The following is a 22,726-nucleotide window of genomic DNA, read 5'->3' as shown; positions in this document are numbered from 1 at the left end:
GCATTGTAGGTCGATAGCAGCATTTAACTTGGTCCGTGGGCAGGTGGTCGGGGTTCGACTGCACTGCCCACTTGCGAGCTGAGCTTTTCATCTGCGGTTTTCTGCAGCAGCTACGACTCATCCTCATCTCTTAAAGCACACTGACAACAGCACATCTGCACTGAACTTTACAAAGACATTTTTATGCTTTTTTAATCCTTCATTTAGAATTCTGAGGTGAGCCGCTCCATATCTGATGCTAAAAACAGCTGATCCTCCGCGACGCGTCAACAACTAACACTATTTTCCACTCAAATGCACCTAAACTCTCTTTCTGAGGAGCACATGATGTGAAAACGCAATAAAACTTTCTTACCTGTAAATCTGGTCATGTTTTCTGCATAAATAAATGTTATCCATTCTTTGTGCTCAAACGCCAAAGCAGGGGCGAATCCAGATGGAATGGGGGCGTGGGGCAAGGATGTGCCACCCCAGAACACCCCTAGATTAAAGGTCCAGTTTTGAAGCCTTTTTTTTTACTACAACTACTAATACTACTTATAATAATAATAATTTTGACAAGTAAAATGTTTAGAGAGAATTTAAATGTTAGAAAAATGTTAGAAGTAATTTAATAGTTACATTTATAAACAATGTAGGTTAGAAATTGCAAGTTTTACTGTTACAGTGCTGTCAACAGTTAAATATGAGGTCAAGAAAGAGGTCTTTATTTGAGTTTTGGCAAAGAAGTATCATTGTCATGTTGAGGTGGCAGAGAGTTGTTGTCGACAGCTGGGGAAAGTAACTAAAAAAGTAACTAGTAATCTAACTTAGTTACTTTTACAATTGAGTAATCAGTAAAGTAACTAAGTTACTTTTTCAAGGAGTAATCAGTAATCAGTAATTGGATTACTTTTCAAAGTAACTTTGGCAACACTGCATGTCCAGGCCCGTCTGAAGTTTGCCAGAGAGCATATGGATGATCCAGAAGAGGATGGGGAGAATATCATGTGCTCAGATGAAACCAAAATAGAAGTTTTTGGTAAAAACTCAACTCGTCGTGTTTGGAGGAAGAAGAATGCTGAGTTGCATCCCAAGAACACCATATCTACTGTGAAGCATGGGGGTGGAAGCATCATGCTTTATGGCTGTTTTTCTGCAAAGGGGACAGGACGACTGATCAGTGTTAAGTGAAGAATGAACATTGCCATGTATCATGAGATTTTAAGCCAAAACCTCCTTCCATCAGTGAGCGCAACGTGGCTTGGTCTTCCAGCATGACAATGATCCCAAACACACCGCTCAGGCAACGAAGGAGTGGCTCCGTAAAAAGCATTTCAAGGTCCTGGAGTGGCCAAGTCAGTCTCCAGACCTCAACCACATAGAAAATTTGTGGAGTTGAAAGTCCGTGTTGCCCAGCGACAGCCCCAAAACATCACTGCTCTAGAGGAGATCTGCATGGAGGAATGGGTCAAAATACTAGCTACAGTGTGTGCAAACCTGGTGAAGACTTACAGGAAACGTTTGACCTCTGTCTTTGCCAACAAAGATTATGTTACAAAGTACTGAGTTGAACTTTTGTTATTGACCAAATACTTATTTTCCACCATAATTTACAAATAAATTCTTAAAAAATCCTACAATGTGATTTCCTGGATTTTTTTTCTCATTTTGTCTCTGTCACTGTTATTTTGATTATTCTGAGTGTGTAGATGTGGCAGGTGGGAACTTGGGTCAGGTGGTCAGGTGGCTGGCTGTGATTGGTGGTGGACTAAATCTAGGCCCTAACTGAGACATGTGTGCACATCATTTAGGAGAGGTTAACTCACCTGTTCCAGACTAATATGACCCCAATGACCAACTTGAGATATGTGCCAAAATCTCTATCCAGGACAAACAGCCCGAAATGCCCTCGCCCTTTTTCATCCAAAGTGTGACTTCAAATACACATGTATTTTCTAAACAGCAGCAGCTAGAGATTTTCCAAGGTGTTGAATATGTTGAAAATGACCAGTACATCTTTGGGAGGGTCAAAGAAAAGTGCAAAATTTCTATTTTGATATTTTATGAGAAAATGGCTAAAATAAGTGGATCATCGTATAACCACACATGAAAAGAAAATGAACACTTTCCAAATATAATGAAATTTTTATTTTCAGTCATAGTGTTACCAATGGAATATGCATTTAAAGTGGAAAATATAAAACAAACCTTGTATCTTTGGCAGACAGCAGTATCTAGAGGTCTTAAATGTTTTAAAGATTATCAGGGAACATCCACAACAGAAAGTTTAAGATACTAAATATGTGGCGATTCCAGACCTTTGACCTAATGTTTTTTCCTAAAATATCAAAATTAGAAATTTTACACTCTTCTATGACCCTTCTAAACATGTACTGGTCATTCTGAGCATATTGAGCACTTTGGAAAATCTATAGCTGCTGCAGTGTAGAAAATCCAGCTGTATTTGAAGTAACACTTGGGACGAGTGGTCATTTTCGGGCTGTTATATGCTTGTCTCAGCGAGGTCCTAGACTAACTTTGTTGATGTAAATGTGGAGCTGAAGAGTAGCACAGAGAAAGGAGAGCCTGAAGACCATCAAACAGTTGCCCTATAATGCGTTCAGTTGAGCGGGTACTTTCTTCCATAAACCTGGAAAGAAGCCTCTCTTCTCTTTCCAGATTAATCTCATGCTGCTGTTGCATGTTGTCCAGGAAAGATCTCTGCTGGGCTGACAGATCACCCAGGAGCTTGGCATCACCAGATGATGGCTTTCGTTCTAGAAAGAATGGATAATTTCAGCTAGCAAAGAAAAAATGTTCTTGTTTTTCTCTTTGTGGATCTGTCGGTTATGTATTATACCAAAGAATCATCCTGCTTCTGTATTCAAATATGTTGTAACTCGTCCACACGGCTTTTGATTTCACAAAACAAAACAGGAAAACAAAAGGTCTGTGAGAAAAGTAATGGACCTTTTTATTTTTTTCATGGATTTTTATATGGATTTGAATCACGTGCGATTACATCAGACAAGCTTGAACCCTCGTGGGCATGCGAGAGTTTTTTCACGCCTGTCGGTTACGTCATTCGCCTGTGGGCAGGCTTTGAGTGAGGAGTGGTCCACCCATCCCGTTGGAATCCCTTTGTCTGACAACTTCCTGAGAGACTAGTGCTTTGCTTGATCAAAATTTTTTCAGAACCTGTGAGGCACGTCGAAGTGGACACCATTCGAGAAATTCAGCGGGTTTTTGGTGAAAATTTTAACGGCTGATGAGAGATTATGGAGTGTTACTGTTGCTTTAAGGACTTCCAACGGAGCGGGACGTTGCGCCGTGCTCCGAGGCGCCGTCGTCAGCCTGTTTTGAGCTGTGGACCACTCCTCACTCAAAGCCTGCCCGCAGGTGAATGATGTAACCGACAGCTGTGAAAAAACTCACGCATGCGCACGAGAGTTCACAGTTGGCTGATGTAATCGCGCGTGATTAAAATCCATATACTTTTTGAAAAAATAAAAAGGTACGTTACTTTTCTCACAGACCTCGTATGTTTATGTCTCAACTGTCTAAAGGACATTAACTGTCATATTCTGCTGGAACTTTGTAATATTACCATTTCTAAAAAAATAAATAAAGCACTCCAAATAAATGAATAAATATGCAATGACTTTGAATGATATTTTTTCAACAAGCTCTACGGGAAATTTCAAGAACCCACTGTGGTTTTATTTTGCAGCATATTAATGTTTAAAAAGGTCACTTTTTTGGCCGGAACCTCCTCTATGTGGTCTTCAGGTTGTGGGGAGCTGCTGTCATCAGACTCCTCTGACGTGCTGTTTACATCATCATCTGTATATATGAGAGCAGTAATTAACGTGATGTACTAAAGTGAACAAGCGTTAACTCGATGACAGACTGTGTTCATGCAGTTTACTCCGCTAATAAACTCCTGGGATAACTTAACATGAATCCCCAACCTTAACTTGAACTAAATCCACACATTTGGCTAAAAAATGAGGAATGATGCATTTGCGTGATTTTATCAGGACTTACCTCCAGGCTTTCCAGTGTCTCAGGTGAACTTTCCTCTGGTGGAAATCCGACTTCTACTCCAGTGTCCTCCTTGGAGAGTGGTTGCGCTCCTTGGAGAGCGGTCGTCCTCCGATTATTTCTCCATTAATTCATAATAAGAGAAGCTGGTTGGAGCTGCGCAGCTTCTACTCGTTTTTAGCTTCTCCTTGTAGAAAGCGCCCATTACTTCCCAGCGGTTTTTAATTTGCTGAACTGACCCACTGACTCTGGACACAACAGGTCTGTGCTGCAAACTTACGTCCGTCAAGCTTCTCCACTTATTTTAAATTCTTTTAATACGTTGAGGAGGAGCGTTGTCTCTTGTAAAGTCCAGCTCTGTTTTGCCACCACCACAGAGCAGGAAACGTCACGTGGTGATGTGACGTACAGACATACGCAACAAGGCTTCACACAGGTGGGAAATCCAACGTGCTGTTTACATGGAAGCCAATTGGGTTAGAAACAGATTACACCACCTCCTCTGACCCAGTAGTAATTTCGATTGGATTGGGCCAATCCAATCAGGAGCTGTTTACATGGCGTGATTTTGATCTGATAGTTCAATCTGATTGTTCAATCAGATTACTTGTGGTCCATGTAACCGCAGCTACTGTGGACCAGGTCAGAGGACAGCTGTGGAAGCTTCATCCCAGGAAAGCGGCAGGCCCAGACAAGGTGTGTCCCCAACTACTGAAGACATGCAAGACTGAACTCAGAGAACCGCTACAATGTCCCTTCAATCTTAGCCTGCAGCTAGGGAGAAGATGCACCCTCTGGAAGACTTCATGCATTGTTACAGTTCCTAAGAAGAACTGGCCCAACGAGCTGAATGACTTACGATCAATGGCACTCACTTCACACCCGATGAAAACATTGGAGCAGCTGTTCCTCAAATCCCAGGTGCAACACTCCCAGGACTGTCTGCAGTTTGCATTTGGGGCAGGTGCTGGTGTGGAAGATGCCTGGTATTTGTCTGGTACATACAAGGTCTATTAGAAAAGTATCTGACCTTATTATTTTTTTCAAAAACCATATGGATTTGAATCACGTGTGATTACATCAGACATGCTTGAACCCGTGTGGGCATGCAAGAGTTTTTTCACGCCTGCCGGTTACGTCATTCGCCTGTGGGCAGTCTTTGAGTGAAGAGTCGCCCACCCTCTCGTCGATTTTTTCATTGTTTAGGAATGGCTCAGAGACTGCTGCTTTGTTTGATAAAAATTTTTTCAAAACTGTAAGGCACAACTGAGTGGACACCATTCGATAAATTCAGCTGGTTTTCGGTAAAAATTTTAACGGCTGATGAGAGATTTTGGTCTGGTAGTGTCGCCGTAAGGATGGCCCACGGCGCCTGATGGCGATCTGCACTTCGAGGCGGCAGCGTCTCGCCGTTTCAAGTTGAAAACTTCCACATTTCAGGCTCTGTTGACCCAGGAAGTCGTCAGAGGACAGAGAACTTTCAGAAGAAGTCGGCATGAGGAGTTTATTCGGACATTCCATTGTTAACGGACATTTTGTAATGAAAGAACGTGCGGGCAGAGTCACATGTCGGGCCGGACCTGACCGCGGGGGGTCGAGACAGGAAAAACACCTCCGTTGGAAACCTTAACGGGCAAGTTGGAACATGCCCAAGCTGTTAAACAGTTTCTCAGTTACTCACTTGTTGAAAGCCATCAAAAGCCGCCTGAATTTTACAAATGGTTTTCAACACAGAGGTGTTTTTCCTGTCGGGGTGCACACAGATTCGCCAAGTTGTCACGGAAACGACTTGGTGAATTTGCGCGCACGTCTTTCATTAAAAAATGTCCTTAAACAGTGGAATGTCCGCATAAAGTCCTCATGCCGGCCTCTTCTGAATCTTCTCTGTTCTCTCACGACGTCCTGGGTGAATTAAGCCTTAAATTAGGATGTTTTCAGCTCGAAAACAGGCTGACGACGGCACTTGGAAGCGCTGCGCGACGTCCCGGTCGGTGGGAAGTCCTTACACCGACAGAAACACCCTATAATCTCTCATCAGCCGTTAAACTTTTCACCGAAAACCAGCTTAATTTCTCGAATAGTGTCCACTCGGATATTCCTCACAGGTCCAGAAAAATTTTTGATAAAGCAAAGCACGCCGTCTCGAGCAGCGTGTGAAACAAAGGAATTCAGCCGAGAGGGCGGGACCACATCTCACTCAAGGCCTGCCCACAGGGAAATGACGTCACCGACACGCGTGAAAAAACTCACGCATGCACACGAGGGTTCAAGCATGATTGGTGTAATCGCACGTCATTCAAATCCATATAGTTAAAAAAAAAATAAAAGTGTCGGTTTTTTATCTAATAGACCTCATATGTCTGGTATTTTCTGTCCATGTAGTTTCCTTATGGGTTAGTTTTCATGTTGTGCACTCTGTCTCCCTTTTTGAGTCTTTGTGTTGACTTTTTATTACTGGTTATTTTGTATGGCTGTCATAGTTTTTGATCATCTTCTTGTTTGAGTCTTCTTGTCATTTTCGTCATGGTTACTCTACACTTTCATGCCACAGTTGTTTTTGCATTTGATTTCTTGACGTGTTTGTCTTGGGTTATTTGTCATTGTTGTGCTTTATTTTCAGTCAGCTGTGGATGTCTTTGTTTGCCGCCCCCTTGTGTTCTTTTAGTTATTCATATATTCCTGTCTGCTTGATTTTTGCATCTGTTGATTATTAGTCTGTTTATTGAAAGACTCCCGTTTGCCTTTGCTTTGCGGGTCCATTGTTGTGTGTTACTTGGCTCCAGTTGTACCAGTTATCTCGTGTAGTTCTAAGTATCCCATTATGTTTTTGCACACATTTCTCTCACTTGATGTCTGAGTTTTCTCTTCACCATCTCACCTCCTGGATTCTTGCACTTGAGTTGGGTGGAAAGCAGTATTTTTGTTGTAACTTCTCTACACCTGCTAGTCTTGTTTGTTTGCCTCACCTGTGAAGATTAAAGCACCTTGGGTTTTTGCACTTTATACCCCCATCACACATACGCCAATTACGGCCGAATTGAGTCAGAATGACGCATCCGACCACAATCGAGAAATATTGACTTGCGGTCCGAAGACCACGGACGGCAGTCTGTGAACATCTACATATTTGGTCCCATTTGCTCAGCTGTCCCAAGTGTGTTGCACATGTTCAAAACACTCTTGGTGCCATACAGATGGAACACATATCTGATGGCGGTTTATATGCAGTTTTGCATCATCTGATCGCAGTCTACATATTCTGACGGCATCAAAACAGCATCTGAAATGATGTGATCACAGTTGATTGAGCTCTGAGATCGATCAGTCACAGTAAAGCCTGCCGGCATGTTGTGGGATGTCCACCTCCACTAGACCCCGGCCAGAGAGGGCAAAGGAAATGTTGATATGTAATAACATGTACGTGGCACACATTCATCATTTACAGTGAATGTGAACAGTGCACAATCAAACCAAAATACTGTGAGCCGCTGCGCCTCTCCATGGTCTCATGCACAGTAATGCGTCATAGCGCACGTCAGGCATGGAGCTGAACAGATCTTACCGCTGTAATATACATATTATTACCTGATCACCCTCTAAACTCTGTAGGAGGTGTGGCGTGGAACTGTATCCCAGGCCATGACAAGATTATTAAACATGAAACTCACCTCCAGCATGGAACCAGGACAGCGTAGAGTGCACAGGAACCAAACCACAGCCTGTGGTGAAAATCCTCTCACTTGTGTGCTGCAAATAACCATAAATTAAATCCCATGTGATAATCCAACCGACATCATGGTGTACAGACTTGAGTTGTGCTCCTGAATTGAGCAAAAAAGAAAAAATTAATTAAAGTTCGCTGGAAATGCTGCGTCTGACGCATGGTGTGACTGCTTGGCCCACTGCCAGCAAACTTTCAATAAAGGTGTCCAGTGGCACGTGCGCCCCGCGCGCGCTTAGTGGCTCATGCAGCTGTTATGAACACACACACAGACACACAGATGAGTGATAATTTCAGCCCCACATGTGTGCACTGTACACTTGCGCGCATGTGAGGAACACAGCGCTCCCTCCCACTCTGGTCCCATGTTTGCCATCCAGACATTTTGACATCGGGCAATCTTCAGCACCTTTTATGGACATCTGACAGCAGTTCGTGTCATCTAAACTGTTGTCTACATGCGTTTTGGATGCCATCGTGCAGGTGTGGACGAGGTAGTCTGGATGCATTCTGACACTGCTGACCATGCCTCTTGTCCTCCCAACTGCATCCAATAATGGTAAATTTGCCATCATTGGTTCCTGCACATTCTTGCTATATGTGATGGGGGCTTTACTCTTCTGTCCTGGCTGACCTGCTTTGCAGTTTGACTCTGCGTAGCTCAAGGCTCCGAAATGTAATACCCCCATCACACTAGAGGCCGAATGAGGTTGAATCCCGGCCGAATGAAAATTCGACTCACATTCGGGAGGTGTCAAGGTACCTTCGTTTTCAGAACATTCAAGATGCAGTCAAACTGGAGAAATACTGAATGGCGGTTGAAGTGCTGTCTGATCGTAGTCTGACTACATTCTAAACAATCGGAAGACTTGAAAATGCCGTTCGTGACATTCTGATCACATTCGGGGAGACGTTCAGCATGCCGAACCCTGGCCGAATGTGTGGAATGTGCCTGAACGCACCAAGAGTGCACCTCGAGTGCAGCTGGAATATATGCTGCTGAACCACAATAGGATTGCAATAGAAGGGATCGCTGTTGTTATTTACTTCCACCTTTACCGCACATGCGCACACAGACGGTAGGCAGAAAACTCCAGACTCCAAGCAGATGCACTGAGAAAACGCACGGGAACATGGCTTCAGATTACGTGTCAACTCCCTCTGAGGTTTCTTCCTCAGAGGGAGTTTTTCCTTACCACTGCTGCTCTGAGGGTTAGTAAGGTTAGACCTTGTGTGAAGCTCCGTGAGGCAACTCTGTTGTGATTTGGCGCTATATAAATGAAAATAAATTGAAACTGAAAAAACTATCCCGAAGATCGAAAGCAATATTTTGAGGAATGAAATATTGGAGACGACGACCATGAAGGATTTCAAGTTTTTAGAGGCGTACAATTATTTTATCAGTTGTCACGTGATCGCTGTTATCAGCCTGTTGCTGCAGACTTTGATGTCTTTGTGAGCTCTTTCTGGTGTCTGGTCCCGTCTCTGTGGGCTGAGTGCAGCAAAAGGGTGTGCTTTGAAGTTGAGGAACTTTTTAAACACAGTCCAAAAAAGACACTCCCGCAGGGTCTGGCCGGTGTGTGCATCGTGCGTCAGGCTGCAGTTCACCTGTGTTACAGTCAATACATGCAGTTCTGCGTGTGTGCAAGGTTGAAAAAATGATGGAGAAAAAAAAGAAGAAGCCAAAGTTTTTTTTGTGACCAAAAAAAAAAAACAAAATGCCCCACCACAATGAGGCAGCCGCTTTAATTATATACACCCCCACACTGATTACATACACCTGTGGATCACATGACACCCCCCCCCCCCCAAAAAAACAACAAACACAAAATCAGCCTGTGTGTGTGTGTGTGTGTGTGTGTGTGTGTGTGTATATATATTTTCATATAATCAGGGGCGGAATTTGGTGGGGGATAGGCACCTTTTCAACCAGGGGGGACAGAATATGGTATGTCCCCCCACCTTCTGACATACGAGGGCTGTCAATAAAGTTACGGTCCTTTTTATTTTTTTCAAAAACTATATGGATTTCATTCATATGTTTTTACGTCAGACATGCTTGAACCCTCGTGCGCATGCGTGAGTTTTTCCACGCCTGTCGGTGACGTCATTCGCCTGTGAGCACTCCTTGTGGGAGGAGTCGTCCAGCCCCTCGTCGGAATTCCTTTGTCTGAGAAGTTGCTGAGAGACTGGCGCGTTGTTTGATCAAAATTTTTTCTAAACCTGTGAGACACATCGAAGTGGACACGGTTCGAAATATTAAGCTGGTTTTCAGTGAAAATTTTAACGGCTGATGAGAGATTTTGAGGTGATACTGTCGCTTTAAGGACTTTTCACGGTGCGAGACGTCGCGCAGCGCTCTCAGGCAGCGTCATCAGCCTGTTCAAGCTGAAAACCTCCACATTTCAGGCTCTATTGATCCAGGACGTCGTGAGAGAACAGAGAAGTTTCAGAAGAAGTCGGTTTCAGCATTTTATCCGGATATTCCACTGTTAAAGGAGATTTTTTTAATGAAAGACGTGCGGACGGGTCCGCGCGTCGGGACGCAGCCGCCGCGGCGCTCCGCCACAGGAAAAACACCTCTGTTGAAAGCCTTAAGGACAAGTTGGAACATGTCCTGCCTGTTAAACAATTTCTCATATACTCACTCCACTGAAAGCCATCAAAAGCCGCCTGGATTTTACAAATGGTTATCAACACAGAGGTGTTTTTCCTGTGCCGCCGCACCGCGTCGGCTGCGTCCCGACGCGCGGATCCGTCCGCACGTCTTTCATTAAAAAAATCTCCTTTAACAGTGGAATATCCGGATAAAATGCTGAAACCGACTTCTTCTGAAACTTCTCTGTTCTCTCACGACGTCCTGGATCAACAGAGCCTGAAATGTGGAGGTTTTCAGCTTGAACAGGCTGATGACGCCGCCTGAGAGCGCTGAGTGACGTCTCGCACCGTGAAAAGTCCTTAAAGCGACAGAATCACCTCAAAATCTCTCATCAGCTGTTAAAATTTTCACTGAAAACCAGCTTAATTTTTCGAACCATGTCCACTTCGATGTGTCTCACAGGTTTAGAAAAAATTTTGATCAAACAACGCGCCAGTCTCTCAGCAACTTCTCAGACAAAGGAATTCCGACAAGGGTCTGGACGACTCCTCCCACAAGGAGTGCTCACAGGCGAATGACGTCACCGACAGGCGTGGAAAAACTCACGCATGCGCACGAGGGTTCAAGCATGTCTGACGTAAAAACATATGAATGAAATCCATATAGTTTTTGAAAAAAATAAAAAGGACTGTTACTTTATTGACAGCCCTCGTATATGTGTGTACTTGAAACATGCTATGCCAGTCTTATGTGCAAAACCATGTCAGAATTGTCTTTGTTTCTGCAAGTTTGTATTTTTAGCAGCATTGACTTGTTTACAACACCTGTTTCTTGTTTGTCACATTCGGAATTTTCTGGGACTGCATTTGCCCAGATCTGAAACCAAAAATAGTTGCCTCTAGGGACTAGTGTCTACACATAAGTATGAATGGACCATATGCTAATTTACTAAATTCTGAAAGTTAGAAAAGGAAATCAGAAAAGCTATCTGGGACCTCAGAAAGCCCATCTGCAATTATTGCTTGATCTCCAAAATCAGTCTATGCAAGCAAAATTAGGTTCAGTATGAGTGTTGTCATTAGTGCCACTTCGAAAATTAAATTCATGATAAATAATTTATCCTAAACTTATGATCTGTTGTTTTTTCAAACTTATGCAAAAACAAATCTTGAGGAAAAAAATACAGTATGCGATAGTTAATAATTATTAAGAGCCTGTTCTTTCATATTCATGAATACGTTTTACCACATTGCAGTTGTTTTTGTAATTAGAACTGAACCTATCATTCCTACCTTATTTACACCAGGATGTTAATAAAATCAGTGCTGGCTATTCTCAGAATAAAGTACTTATATCCACAGTTTCAAATTGCATAAGTCAAATGGTGTCCACTTTATGGTCTTCTCAAAACATTAAAATTACTGTTCTGGATGCTCAGAATGCATCTGAGCTTATCTAGAAACCGTTGGCTTCTGGGGACCTAAAGCGGCCCCCAGACCCCCGGCCTATGGGCTTCGGCCCTGTGGGCCTCGCACTTTGTCCCCCCCAATTTGTAGTTCTAAATTGCGCCCTTGCATACAATTATACATTTTAACAACCTGAAAGCCACCAGACCAGCTAGAACTGAACCATGGGTTTCTGGATAGTCCATTTTGATGCCGGTGAGTCCAACGTTACACTTTGTGATCGTCCATTTGTGTGCAAAATCGCTCTTTTGCGTGTTAAACTGTTTGATTCCAAAATGAACCAAAAATCAGACCGTTGTTAGTTTGCAGCCCTTATACTAACTTCATCCACAGTTTATTGCCTAAATGTCTAAGAAATAAAACGTTGAATTTAATTAATAAAGTTAAGGTAACTTTTTCCACATAACTGTCAATTAAGTGCAAAATAATATTGTAGTTGAAACTAATTAAATCAAATGAAACAAATGAAAAGTATATTTAAAATAATAGTATTAATTACATTTACAACCCCTTTGTTTCATTTCTTAGAGTGTGGAGCTGCACAGAGAAAACCAAAAGAAAAAAAATACAGACGGGAGGTTTGTTTTTAATGTGATGAGTCTGAACACAGGGTGAGCTCATGTGATCTTCCACCTGTACTGGACATAATTCTGAGCCAAACCACATCCGATCCTTGATGCTAAATGCTGCAAAGTGAAAATTTTTCAAATGGATTGTCATCCATCTGGATGTGATGTGTTTTTTTATGCACAGCGCTGATCAGTAACAGTCCATGGACTCTTACAGTGTTCCACTTACATTTGTTCTGCATTCAGAAGCTCAGGTGCACAGCATGTGCATGAATCAGTCGGGGTGGGTCGGAGTGCACTCTGGGTATTCAGACAGCTGCTCCCCATAATTCTTATTCCCTCCCACATGTGGCACAAACTATGGTTTTGTTGACATTCCACATGATTCGGCTTGGCTCGTGCTCATTCAAGTGTGATGGGCCCCTAACAGGTGAACCTCTGACATTATGTTTAGAGTAAAGCACATTCATGCTTATTGAACTCTGTAAATCAGTCCCTTTGCACAGTGTGCCCTGGTTTAGACTGACATTTCCCCCAACTTAAATAGCAATGTGACACATTTCAAATAATTTCCTCAAGATGAAGCTCAAATATTAGACTGAATGCTTTCCAAAAGTCGTACCTACTTATGCTACTTAGCAATTACTACTTATTACAACTATTGCATCAGTAGCCTTAGTTCACCATGTTTCCTCATAAACTACAAGTATTTTATGCTACTGTGTTCTGTTCAGCTGTTATTTGGTAATTAAACCTATTTTTTTTTTTATTGTTGCAGGATTTACAAAGATGAGGATATACTCGTACATCAAGTCAATAACAATCCTCTTGCTGGGAGTTATTTGTCTGTTGATCCTTATTTTCAACAAAAATCATAATGATGTCCTATCTGCCTATCTCCAAATCAAGATGAAGAATCTTGAGAAAAACCTTGACCCTGACCGTACTGACAGTGAGAAGATGCCTCCCAGTGATAAGCCCTATGTATATAACTGGGAACCCTGCAAGCAAAATATGTCGGCACAGCACATCGCAAACTTCAAAACTCTTCCGAAAATCATTCAGCACTTTCTTTACTACCGTCACTGTCGTCATTTTCCCATGCTGCTGGATGTTCCTAACAAATGTGGAGGAGCCAACAGGTCTTCTGATGTATTTCTTCTGTTGGTTATCAAAAGCTCCCCCCCGAATTACGAGAGACGGGAGGTGCTACGCAAAACCTGGGCGAAAGAGAGATTACAGAATGGTGTGTGGATCAGACGGATCTTCATCTCAGGAACCTCAGATGTTGGTTTTGAGAATGTGAGGCTGAACAAGCTCCTCAAGCTGGAACATCAAGAGTACAATGACATTCTTCAGTGGGACTTTTACGACTCCTTCTTTAACCTCACCTTGAAGCAGATCCTCTTCCTGGAATGGATGGAAAGAAACTGTCCACACGCCCGCTTTCTCCTGAATGGTGATGATGATGTCTTTGCCAACACGGACAACATGGTGGATTTTCTCCAAGGTCTCAAAGACAATAATGGAGACAAACACCTATATATAGGTCACCTGATTCAGTATGTGGGACCAATTAGAGATAAATGGAGCAAATACTATGTACCAGTTCAGGTGTACGAGTCAGAGTCATACCCTCCCTACTGTGGAGGTGGAGGCTTCCTCCTGTCTGGTTACACAGCTATGGTCATATACTCTATGTCTCATTCCATCGAGCTTCTTCCCATTGATGATGTCTATTTGGGGATGTGTTTAAAGAAAGCAGGACTTTCACCAGTTTCCCATATGGGTGTAAAGACAGCAGGACTCCGCATTCCCTCAAAAAAAGAAGATCAATATCACCCCTGCTACTACAAGGAAATTCTTCTTGTGCACAGATTCCTTCCACTTCAGATATACATTATGTGGCAGAGAGTACATGAAGCTAATCTGAATTGTTCTTTTTCAAAGACAGTGCTTTTAAAAAAACGCCACCATTGAGGTCATGTTAAAAAGCTATGTGCATGCATGCTGGGTTTTTTACTTGTCAGTGTTGAAGTTAAATTATAATGTTTCCCTTGCAAGTGGTGTGTTGCTTTTCAGTTCTCAATCAGTAAAACCAGTGGGTTCTATATAAGAAAAAACAGACACATATAGTACATTAGTAATGAACGAGTGCACGCACAGACCCTAAGATGACTGCACTTTTGGAATGTGAAGCTCATAATCTGACATAGATGTACATTGCTGAACTGCTGAGGAGGTGCCAGTGTTCACCAGGTGGCAGCACAACATGTGATGTGTTACTTTTCATGGACACTTTTGAACAATGCTCAAAACATGGACGCTTCCGAAAGTTTAATTGAAGCAAGTGTGACCGGAGGACCTAACTTTCTGGCCGGGACGGCGGTGGGATTCGAAGGGTGCCGAAGGGAACTGAAGACCAAAACTCTACCAAGTCAGCCAAAGGGGAATTCCCTGTTAGCCAAGCAAGCAGGAACATCTTTTCAATCTGGACTTCACCTTGCTACACAAGATAAGGGAACTGCTCAAGGTATTCCCTTATCAGTATTATCCCAGACTGATGAGGTCACTTTGATCAGTGGGGAAACATTTCTCAGCTAAACAAGTACAGTTGCCTGCCTCAGCTAAACTTTTCGGAAGCTTCTGATCTTCGTCTGGATGACTGAGAACCTAAACAGAGTCAAAACAGGGATGATTGAAATGATTCAAAATGAGATTTAACTCCGCGGACTTTCGAGCCAGCTGTCAGCCATCTTTGTACTCCTCATAGAAGCTGTGTGATGACGTGGGCAATGTGAGTGTCCAATCGGAATTGGTTCACCGTCATGTGGTTTTCCAAAATCCAATCGTAGGGCAGATTTATCCCACGTGATAAACCAAAGATCGTTTTTAGGAGTGATGTGTTACTAGTTGGCCCGTTTGAATAGCCATCTGGCTGCTTGCTCCAATGCGCCCTGCGCCATTACACACAGCAATCAGTGAAAGTGAGCAGACAGAGCAGCTGGAGAGCCTCTGATGACAATCTCTCAGCATCAGTCACAGACAGGATGGGACAAATCTTCACTATATTTTGCAGGTGGAAGAAAGCAGTCCTTGTAATATTTCTAATGTGGAGGTCAAAGGACAATGTACGATCAAAAATTACCCCAAGGTTCCTCATTTTGTCAGTGTGATGTATGACACACGAGCCTAGGCTAAGCGTTAACTGGTCAAATTGATGCTGATGATGCATGTCACTAAGGTTAGAGGTAGTGTTACTGTACAAAAAACAGTGAGAACAACTGGTCAAGTATGACGTCAACCATGCAAGGGTACTCCCAGTAATCCCAAAATGATTTTCCAGCCTACCAAGTAGTTTATTATGATCCATGGTATCAAATGCAGCACTAACATCTAACATCACCAGAACTATAGTGGTGTCCGAATCCATTGCAAGCAGAAGATCATTCACCACTCTAGTGAGAGCCGTCTTTGTGGAATAATATTTTCTAAAAGTAGACTGCAGTGGCTCAAAGAGATTATTCTCAGTAAAGGCCCGGTCCCACTGGGGAGAGGATTAATTACGCATGAACTGAGTATACAAATTACGTGTGTTCGTTGTCGTCCACAACAAAATTGGCCAAAAATGACAAATGTCTCGGTATAAATTACGGATATATTAATAATGTATAGCAAATATATGACAAGCAATCATGGATGTATAACGCATGTATTGAGAATGCATCGTGTGCGTGTGGTGGCAACAGCGGTTGTACGTGTATTGCGCGTGCGCGGCATCTGCATTGCGGTCATAAAAGAAGCGCACTCGGGCCTGTCGGCATCATAGTTCACACCAACACCACAGCCTCTGGAGCAATTGCTGGACTTGGACACGTTGATTGGTATGTTGTTGGACTTTCAGCAACTTTCACACTATGTCTTTGGAGATCCATAACTACATCTGTACGTCTCCACAGCTGGACTGGCAATTACTGGCAGGTATGTCTATTTCTGTTTGTTATGCATTTGCAAATTGTCCGCAAATCAGATGCAAAGCAGACGTAATACAAATGCTTTATTTGTGGCCAATCTGTATGCATTCGCCACAACTTACTTTAGTTTGTGATGTGGACGTGATAGGCACGCTATATATCCATTTTACACACTGTCCCAGTTCGCTGCCAAGCCGCAATACCCTGTCAGTTGTGGATATCAGCGGATCACGGCTGATATACAGAGCATAGATTGTGTATGTATTGAGTGTATATTGTGTATGTAAGGCAGCTGTCATCCGCAACCACAATTTGGTGCAGATCAAAAATCCTGGCAACGGAAAAACGTGCCTCTGCGGATACTTGCAGATGTGTGCGGATGTCGGCCGACTCATACAAGCATGTTTCACGGATATTGCGGATGTTAAGTGAATATGAACCAATTTTGTGCCCAATTCATACACAAATCTTCCTAAACACGAGTGGGACTGGGCCCGAAGAGCTGCTGTGACACCACGTTTTCCAGAATTTTAGAGCAAAATGATAGATTTGATATCGGCCGATAGTTTTTCAGTACACTAGGATCACGATTAGGCTTCTTAAGTAGTGGTTTAATCACTGCAGATTTTAAACATTTAGGAACAGATCCAGAAGTTAAACAAAGATTAATCATTTCCAGCACAGTCAGCCCAACAGTGGGCCACAGGTCCTTAAACAGTTTTGTTGGTATAGGATCTAATAAACACGCTGTGCTTTTTGTTGACGTTATGAGTTTCATCGGCATGCCTAGAGAGATATTGTCAAATTCTGTAAATCTAGGTAATACCTCAGTAATGGCACCAATTTCAATAACAGGGTGTAGTGTCTGGGTTAAGGCATGCTGGGATATGTTTAACCTAATGTTTTCTATTTTCTTCTCAAAGTAATCCAGGAAATCTTGTGCTGTAAAAGGAAAGTGAACTACAGTTGGTTGTCCATGAACAAGTGTTGCCACTGTGTCGAACAAGAACTTTGAGTTATGCTTGTTTTTGTTGATCAAATCAGAGTAGTAAGTCCGCTTTGCAGCCAGTAATGCATGCTTATAGTCTAAGATAGCATCATGCCACGCAAGGTGGAATAATTCTAATTTTGAAGTACATAATTTCCATTCTAGATCTCTTGCCTTATGCTTGAGGTCACGCAGGTAATCACTGAACCAAGGTGACTGTGTTTTGGGCGAGCCCGGTTTTAACACAGGTGGTGCAATCATGTCGAGTGTAGTTTTGAGCACTGAGTTTAAGCTATCCACAAGTCTGTTTACTGATTGGATATTTGCCAAATGTGAAGCTAAGACATCAGGCAGTCTAGCTTCGAGTTCAGTCTTAGTTGAGGAGTTGATGCATCGCCGTAGTGATATATAAGGTTGTTGTTCCACTAAACACGGCAGCGAAACTGTAAACTTAATAAGTGAGTGATCATGGACCACTGACGTAAGAGGCAAGATGTCAATATTTGTGACAGCAATACCACGTGTGAGAACCAAATCCAGGGTATTTCGAATAATGTGCGTTGAGTCCCGAATGCATTGCCGAAATCCGAATGCATCCACAATTTCCATAAATGATTTGCAGAGGGGATCAGAAGACTTATTTATATGAACGTTAAAGTCACCAATGATCAGAATGTTATCTGCACTAATTGACAAGTTAGAGATGAACACACCAAATTCATCTAAGAATTCAGAATATGGGCCAAGAGGCCTATATACAGTGACAAAGTAATACGGCAGATTTTTATTATTCTGACCTTCGCAATGCGTAATATTCTGAGCAGAGTGGAGAATCAGATGCTCAAACGAGTTATATTTGTGACCCCCAACAGCTAATAAGCTAAAACTAGATTTATAAATAAGATCAACACTCCCGCCTTGTTTCCCATGAGGGACGTGACTAAATGTATATGCTGGTGGGCAGGCCTCATTTAAGGGGAGGACAACTGTAGGTTTAAGCCAGGTTTCACATAACCCAATCATATCTAAGTGACGATCAATAATTAGATCATTAATCAACAATAATTTTAAGGATAGTGATCTTATGTTAATGAGACCCAGACTAAGGACCTCAGTGGGGTTGACAGTTGAACTGTTTTGGTTTAGGGGTAGTTCTAGAGTAGCTGACAGGGTTTTCTATATGTTATCAATATATATTATCAAATATTAATGTCTTCACTTTGATGTACTCTCTGTGATCATGTCTTTGATTCTGTTCTCTATTTTTCATATATACGTATATGCATGTGTGAAAGTTCATGTACCATTATTCCTTTGATGATCACTTGAGCCGTTCAGTGTATATGATTTGACACTAAGTAATTATTTAATCATTAAATTAATCATTTGATCATTAAAACTGTCAAACGAGAAAGTGAGCAGATGATCTTTGACTCAGTCAATGTGCAGACTGTTTTGCCAGAATGTGCAGACTGTTTTGCTAGGGTCATGTTTTTGCTAAGCACAGATGTGCACCTTTAATTAATGGTTCAGCCTTGAGGAAAGAGCATTGTAACCGGAACACCGGTTCAGGGCTGGACATTATTATGGGAAGCTTAGGGGACTGAGGGCTCAAAGCCATAACAGTTTTCCTATCAATGTGAGACCAGACTTTGTGTCTTTCCATTGTTTTGTGATATGGTCACTCCTATATGCTGTATGTAACTATATTCAATAAAAAGGATAGTCAAATGGGCGGGACCCTCAGGATGGACGACAGTTCTTTCTGAAGGCTCCTCGTTTGTTTTCTCCTGATCAGGAAAAGAAATTCAGTGTCTCTTGCGTGATCATTTTCTGTAAACTGGGTTGTTCTTTTCAGGTCCGAACAATTCTGCCATCTTGGTCCTTCGACAGCCGGATGCCAACAGACCAGAAACTCGTCAGCCCGTGACAGAGAATGCCTGTGGAAGACCGCGGCGCGGGATCCAGTTCCTGCAGACCCTTTTCCGGGGGATGGGTCTCCTCCCTAATGGGTCGACGCTTACCGGGGTGAAGGCATACGTACTTCAGCGGTAGTAGACAGAATGTGATCATGGGTGAGACTGTTTTTCTTTACGTGCACGTGTGTGCGTGTGGCTGTGAGTCACCGCGAGAAAAAACCCCGTAATGTCTTTCTTGGTTCGTCTCTTGGCTTAAACACTGTAAGGTGTGAGGCAAAAGACTGGCTATAAAGCATTAAATTTTACTCTCTGAGAGAGAAAGAGAGAAGTCAGGTGGTGCAGCGGTTAATGACCATCTGTTACGGAGCCGCGTGCTCGCGCTGCATTTCCCGCTGTGTCAGACACCTGATGTGGCTGTTGGCTCCAGATTGAGCCAGCAGCGGTTACAATTGGCAATTAATAAAGCAAGAGACAACTAAAAGACCACTTTCGGGTCCTGAATAGCGCGTAAAAACTGTACAGTGTTAGGTCTGTGAAACCTTCGGTGGACGAGCCGTAAAATCGTGATGTATTACATATAAATATATTATATAAATTCTGATATAAAAACCGGTTGGAGCAGAAGTGTGATAACAGCGGAGTTAAAACGTGATAACAGCTGAAGTGCAGCGGTGTGAATGTGTTTGTGTGAATGTGTCTGTTTTTATGACTGAGGACGTGCTCAACTGAATCGCGGGGGCCTGTCACCAGTTTTAACCCACTGGCAGAAACGAAGCCCTGTCTGTGAAGTAGGTTTCTAAGCGTTCTATACGCACTACACCTGTTTGTGAACCTACGAGTCTGGAAAGAAGCCATAAGCAAGGTCACCCACCTCTCAGAGGTCGAGGTGGTGACACTTTTCAGACTGACCGGTGACCAAACAGTGAAAAAAGAACAACCAGTTTGTTTAGATGTCCCTATGAGATAACTCCACGAACAGCTAAAATGGGTAACCACTGTTGTTCTCACAGTAAACATGACACACAGCCACAGTCTAATGATTTCAGGTATGGAGGTTAAATATCCCAGGTCATCTAAACATTTAAACATGTGGCAAAAACAGTTCAATTTCTCAGGGAAACTACAGCCAGAAGCAACAACAGAATTAGTGGACAATATAAAGAGGAAAGCTAAGGACTCTGCAAATAGCAAAAAAAAGTGTGGGTTAGAAAATGCACTAAAGTGGAAAAGTGAAGCCTACAGGCAGCGTGAGGCTGAGAATAAAGTCAAAAATAAACTGAAGCAGGGACAAGACGATCTTAAGAGTGTCTTCTACAATAAAAATGAAATAGATAACGAGACACCGGGAGGGAGCCAGAGGCGCCCTCCGCAGAATGCAGGTGCAGCCCTTTGCCCAGCCGCCTCTCTGGCTGTACAAGCCTCTGCCGGAGTAGTGTGTTTCATTCTTTGACATTGAAAGTGCCACATGCTGTGTCTGCGCTCTTGTTACAGACAAATATGACTTTCCTCTCCCCAGCCAGACATTTGTCATGTGTGGCTACCTTGTTATCTCAGCCACATCTTACTATGGAAAGATTTTCTGTTTTGAATCCAGCCACACTCCTTCCGGTCGGGGGTGAAGGCGAGCCACATGACTGTCTTGCTGATTCTGAGGAAATTCATAAACCCTGCCCTGATTTGAGGGATGTCCCACTGCTGGATTCTGAACTGATGGGTCTTGTAAGAAAAACCCAAATGGTACAAATGCTACAGGTTATGCTGTTGTTTCCACTAACAAAATTTTACTTGCCCAATCATTACCCAACCATTTGTCGGCCCAGGCTGCAGAGCTTATAGCACTGACAGAAGCCTGCAAATTAATGACAGGGAAAAGAGTGACCATATACACTGACAGTCAATATGCATTCTCCACGGTCCATGTTTGCGCTCAATATTGGAAAAATAGAGGGATGATTACGTCATCTGGGAAACCTGTTTTACACAAAGAACTGGTGCTGTCATTGTTGAAAGCAGTCCAGCTTCCCACAGCTGTTGCCATCTGTAAATGTGCTGCACACACCACTGGTCAGGACCCTGTCTCCTGTGGAAATCGGTTTGCATTGAGACTGCCAAGGCGGCAGCCCAGGGTGCGCTGGAGGTCCTGCTTTCCGCAACTGACAGCTTAGATCTACAGATCCTTAAAGATGTGCAAAATCATGCTCCTGCATCAGAAAAAGCATTTTGGGGACGTCACAACGTCCACCAAACCGCCAATGGTGTATATCCCTGATCCTCAAACAAACCAGTCCTACCTCGCAGCCTTTTCAAATGGGCAGCTGTCACTGACAGCACCTGTTCATACTAATCTTTTCCTTGATCCCGGAGCTCAACTCATCTGTTATGCAAATGACCAGCCTTTGGTCTCTGGTCCGATCACTGATATGGGCAAGGTTACTGAGCCATTCTGTAAGGTGATTCTGGGGCCGTGCACTCGCCTACCGGATGGAAGCTTTAATCATACTCAAGCTCCCTATGGGGGCAAGTGTGTAGATTACTTCCAAGCACCGGACCCGACAGGGACTTACACTCAGGTGAACATGTACTGGCTGTGTGGCCACTACGCCTTTATAGCCCTCCCCACAGGATGGACAGGCAGATGCACCCCGATAACCACGGCTCAGCCCTCCTACGTCGTAGCCGCTCACCCCTCGACCAGTCATTGCTTCAAGCGAGACTTGGCTCCCCATGACCCTATATGGGGAACGGATGTGCCTCAAGACGCAAAGCTGTGGTCTACAGACCAGAAGATCCTACTATCACTCTTTCCCTGGGTGGGCATGGGCAAGGTGATGCTGCGCGTGGAGACACTAAATTATCGATTTAGTTATTTTGTGAACTCCACTGTTGAGGCTCTAAAAGGCAAGTTGACAGCTCTGTGGATCATGGAAATGCAGGATAGGATGGTTTTAGATCAATTGACTGCAACTTCGGGCGGGCTATGTGCCATGGTGGGTGAGAGCTGTTGCACTTTTATTCCTGACAATGACGGCGATGGGGGTCCATTGGCTTGGCTATTCAAAATTTGACGTTGTTAAGACGCACTGTACTTGGAGACTTAGTTACAAACAGTAGCTAGACCTCATGGCTCTTTTCAGGATCGTGGTACCACATCCTGTTGAGGATGCTCACCCCACTCGCTGTTTTTCTAGGCGTATTGAGTGTTGTGATTTGTTGCATAATCCCTATTGTGCGGTCGTTGGTTCAATGGATGATTTCTACTACAGTTGATGGTTTGCTGCTGGACCCTGACTATATTTTCCTGTTGCAATCACATGATATTCCAGGTCGCCCCATCTAGGCTGAGCGTCCTGTAAATTGTGTACGTTATTTCCTCTGGGTGTAAGGTTTTGATGCTTCTGCGAAAATGATCGGGCCACTGAAAGTCCACAGTTGGAGGTGGTGGCTTTGTGATGTTGACAATGTAG

At 43.2% G+C, this 22,726-nt stretch overlaps 1 protein-coding gene across 1 annotated transcript in view; it reads left to right on the top strand.

Moving 5' to 3' along the window:
• LOC117518803 (N-acetyllactosaminide beta-1,3-N-acetylglucosaminyltransferase 3-like) overlaps positions 1 to 15,226 on the top strand; it is a 40,217-nt gene extending 24,991 nt beyond the window's left edge. The window contains exon 2 of the mRNA XM_034180039.1: positions 13,160 to 15,226. Coding sequence (XP_034035930.1) covers positions 13,171 to 14,361 — 1,191 coding nt within the window. The 5' untranslated portion in view covers positions 13,160 to 13,170 and the 3' untranslated portion in view covers positions 14,362 to 15,226. The remainder of the gene's footprint in view (positions 1 to 13,159) is intronic.
• Positions 15,227 to 22,726: the final 7,500 nt, after the last annotated feature.

This window comes from Thalassophryne amazonica, chromosome 10 (genome assembly GCF_902500255.1).
Source record: "Thalassophryne amazonica chromosome 10, fThaAma1.1, whole genome shotgun sequence".
NCBI classification, from domain to species: Eukaryota; Metazoa; Chordata; class Actinopteri; order Batrachoidiformes; family Batrachoididae; genus Thalassophryne; species Thalassophryne amazonica.
This window is presented reverse-complemented; position numbering and strand designations above follow the sequence as displayed.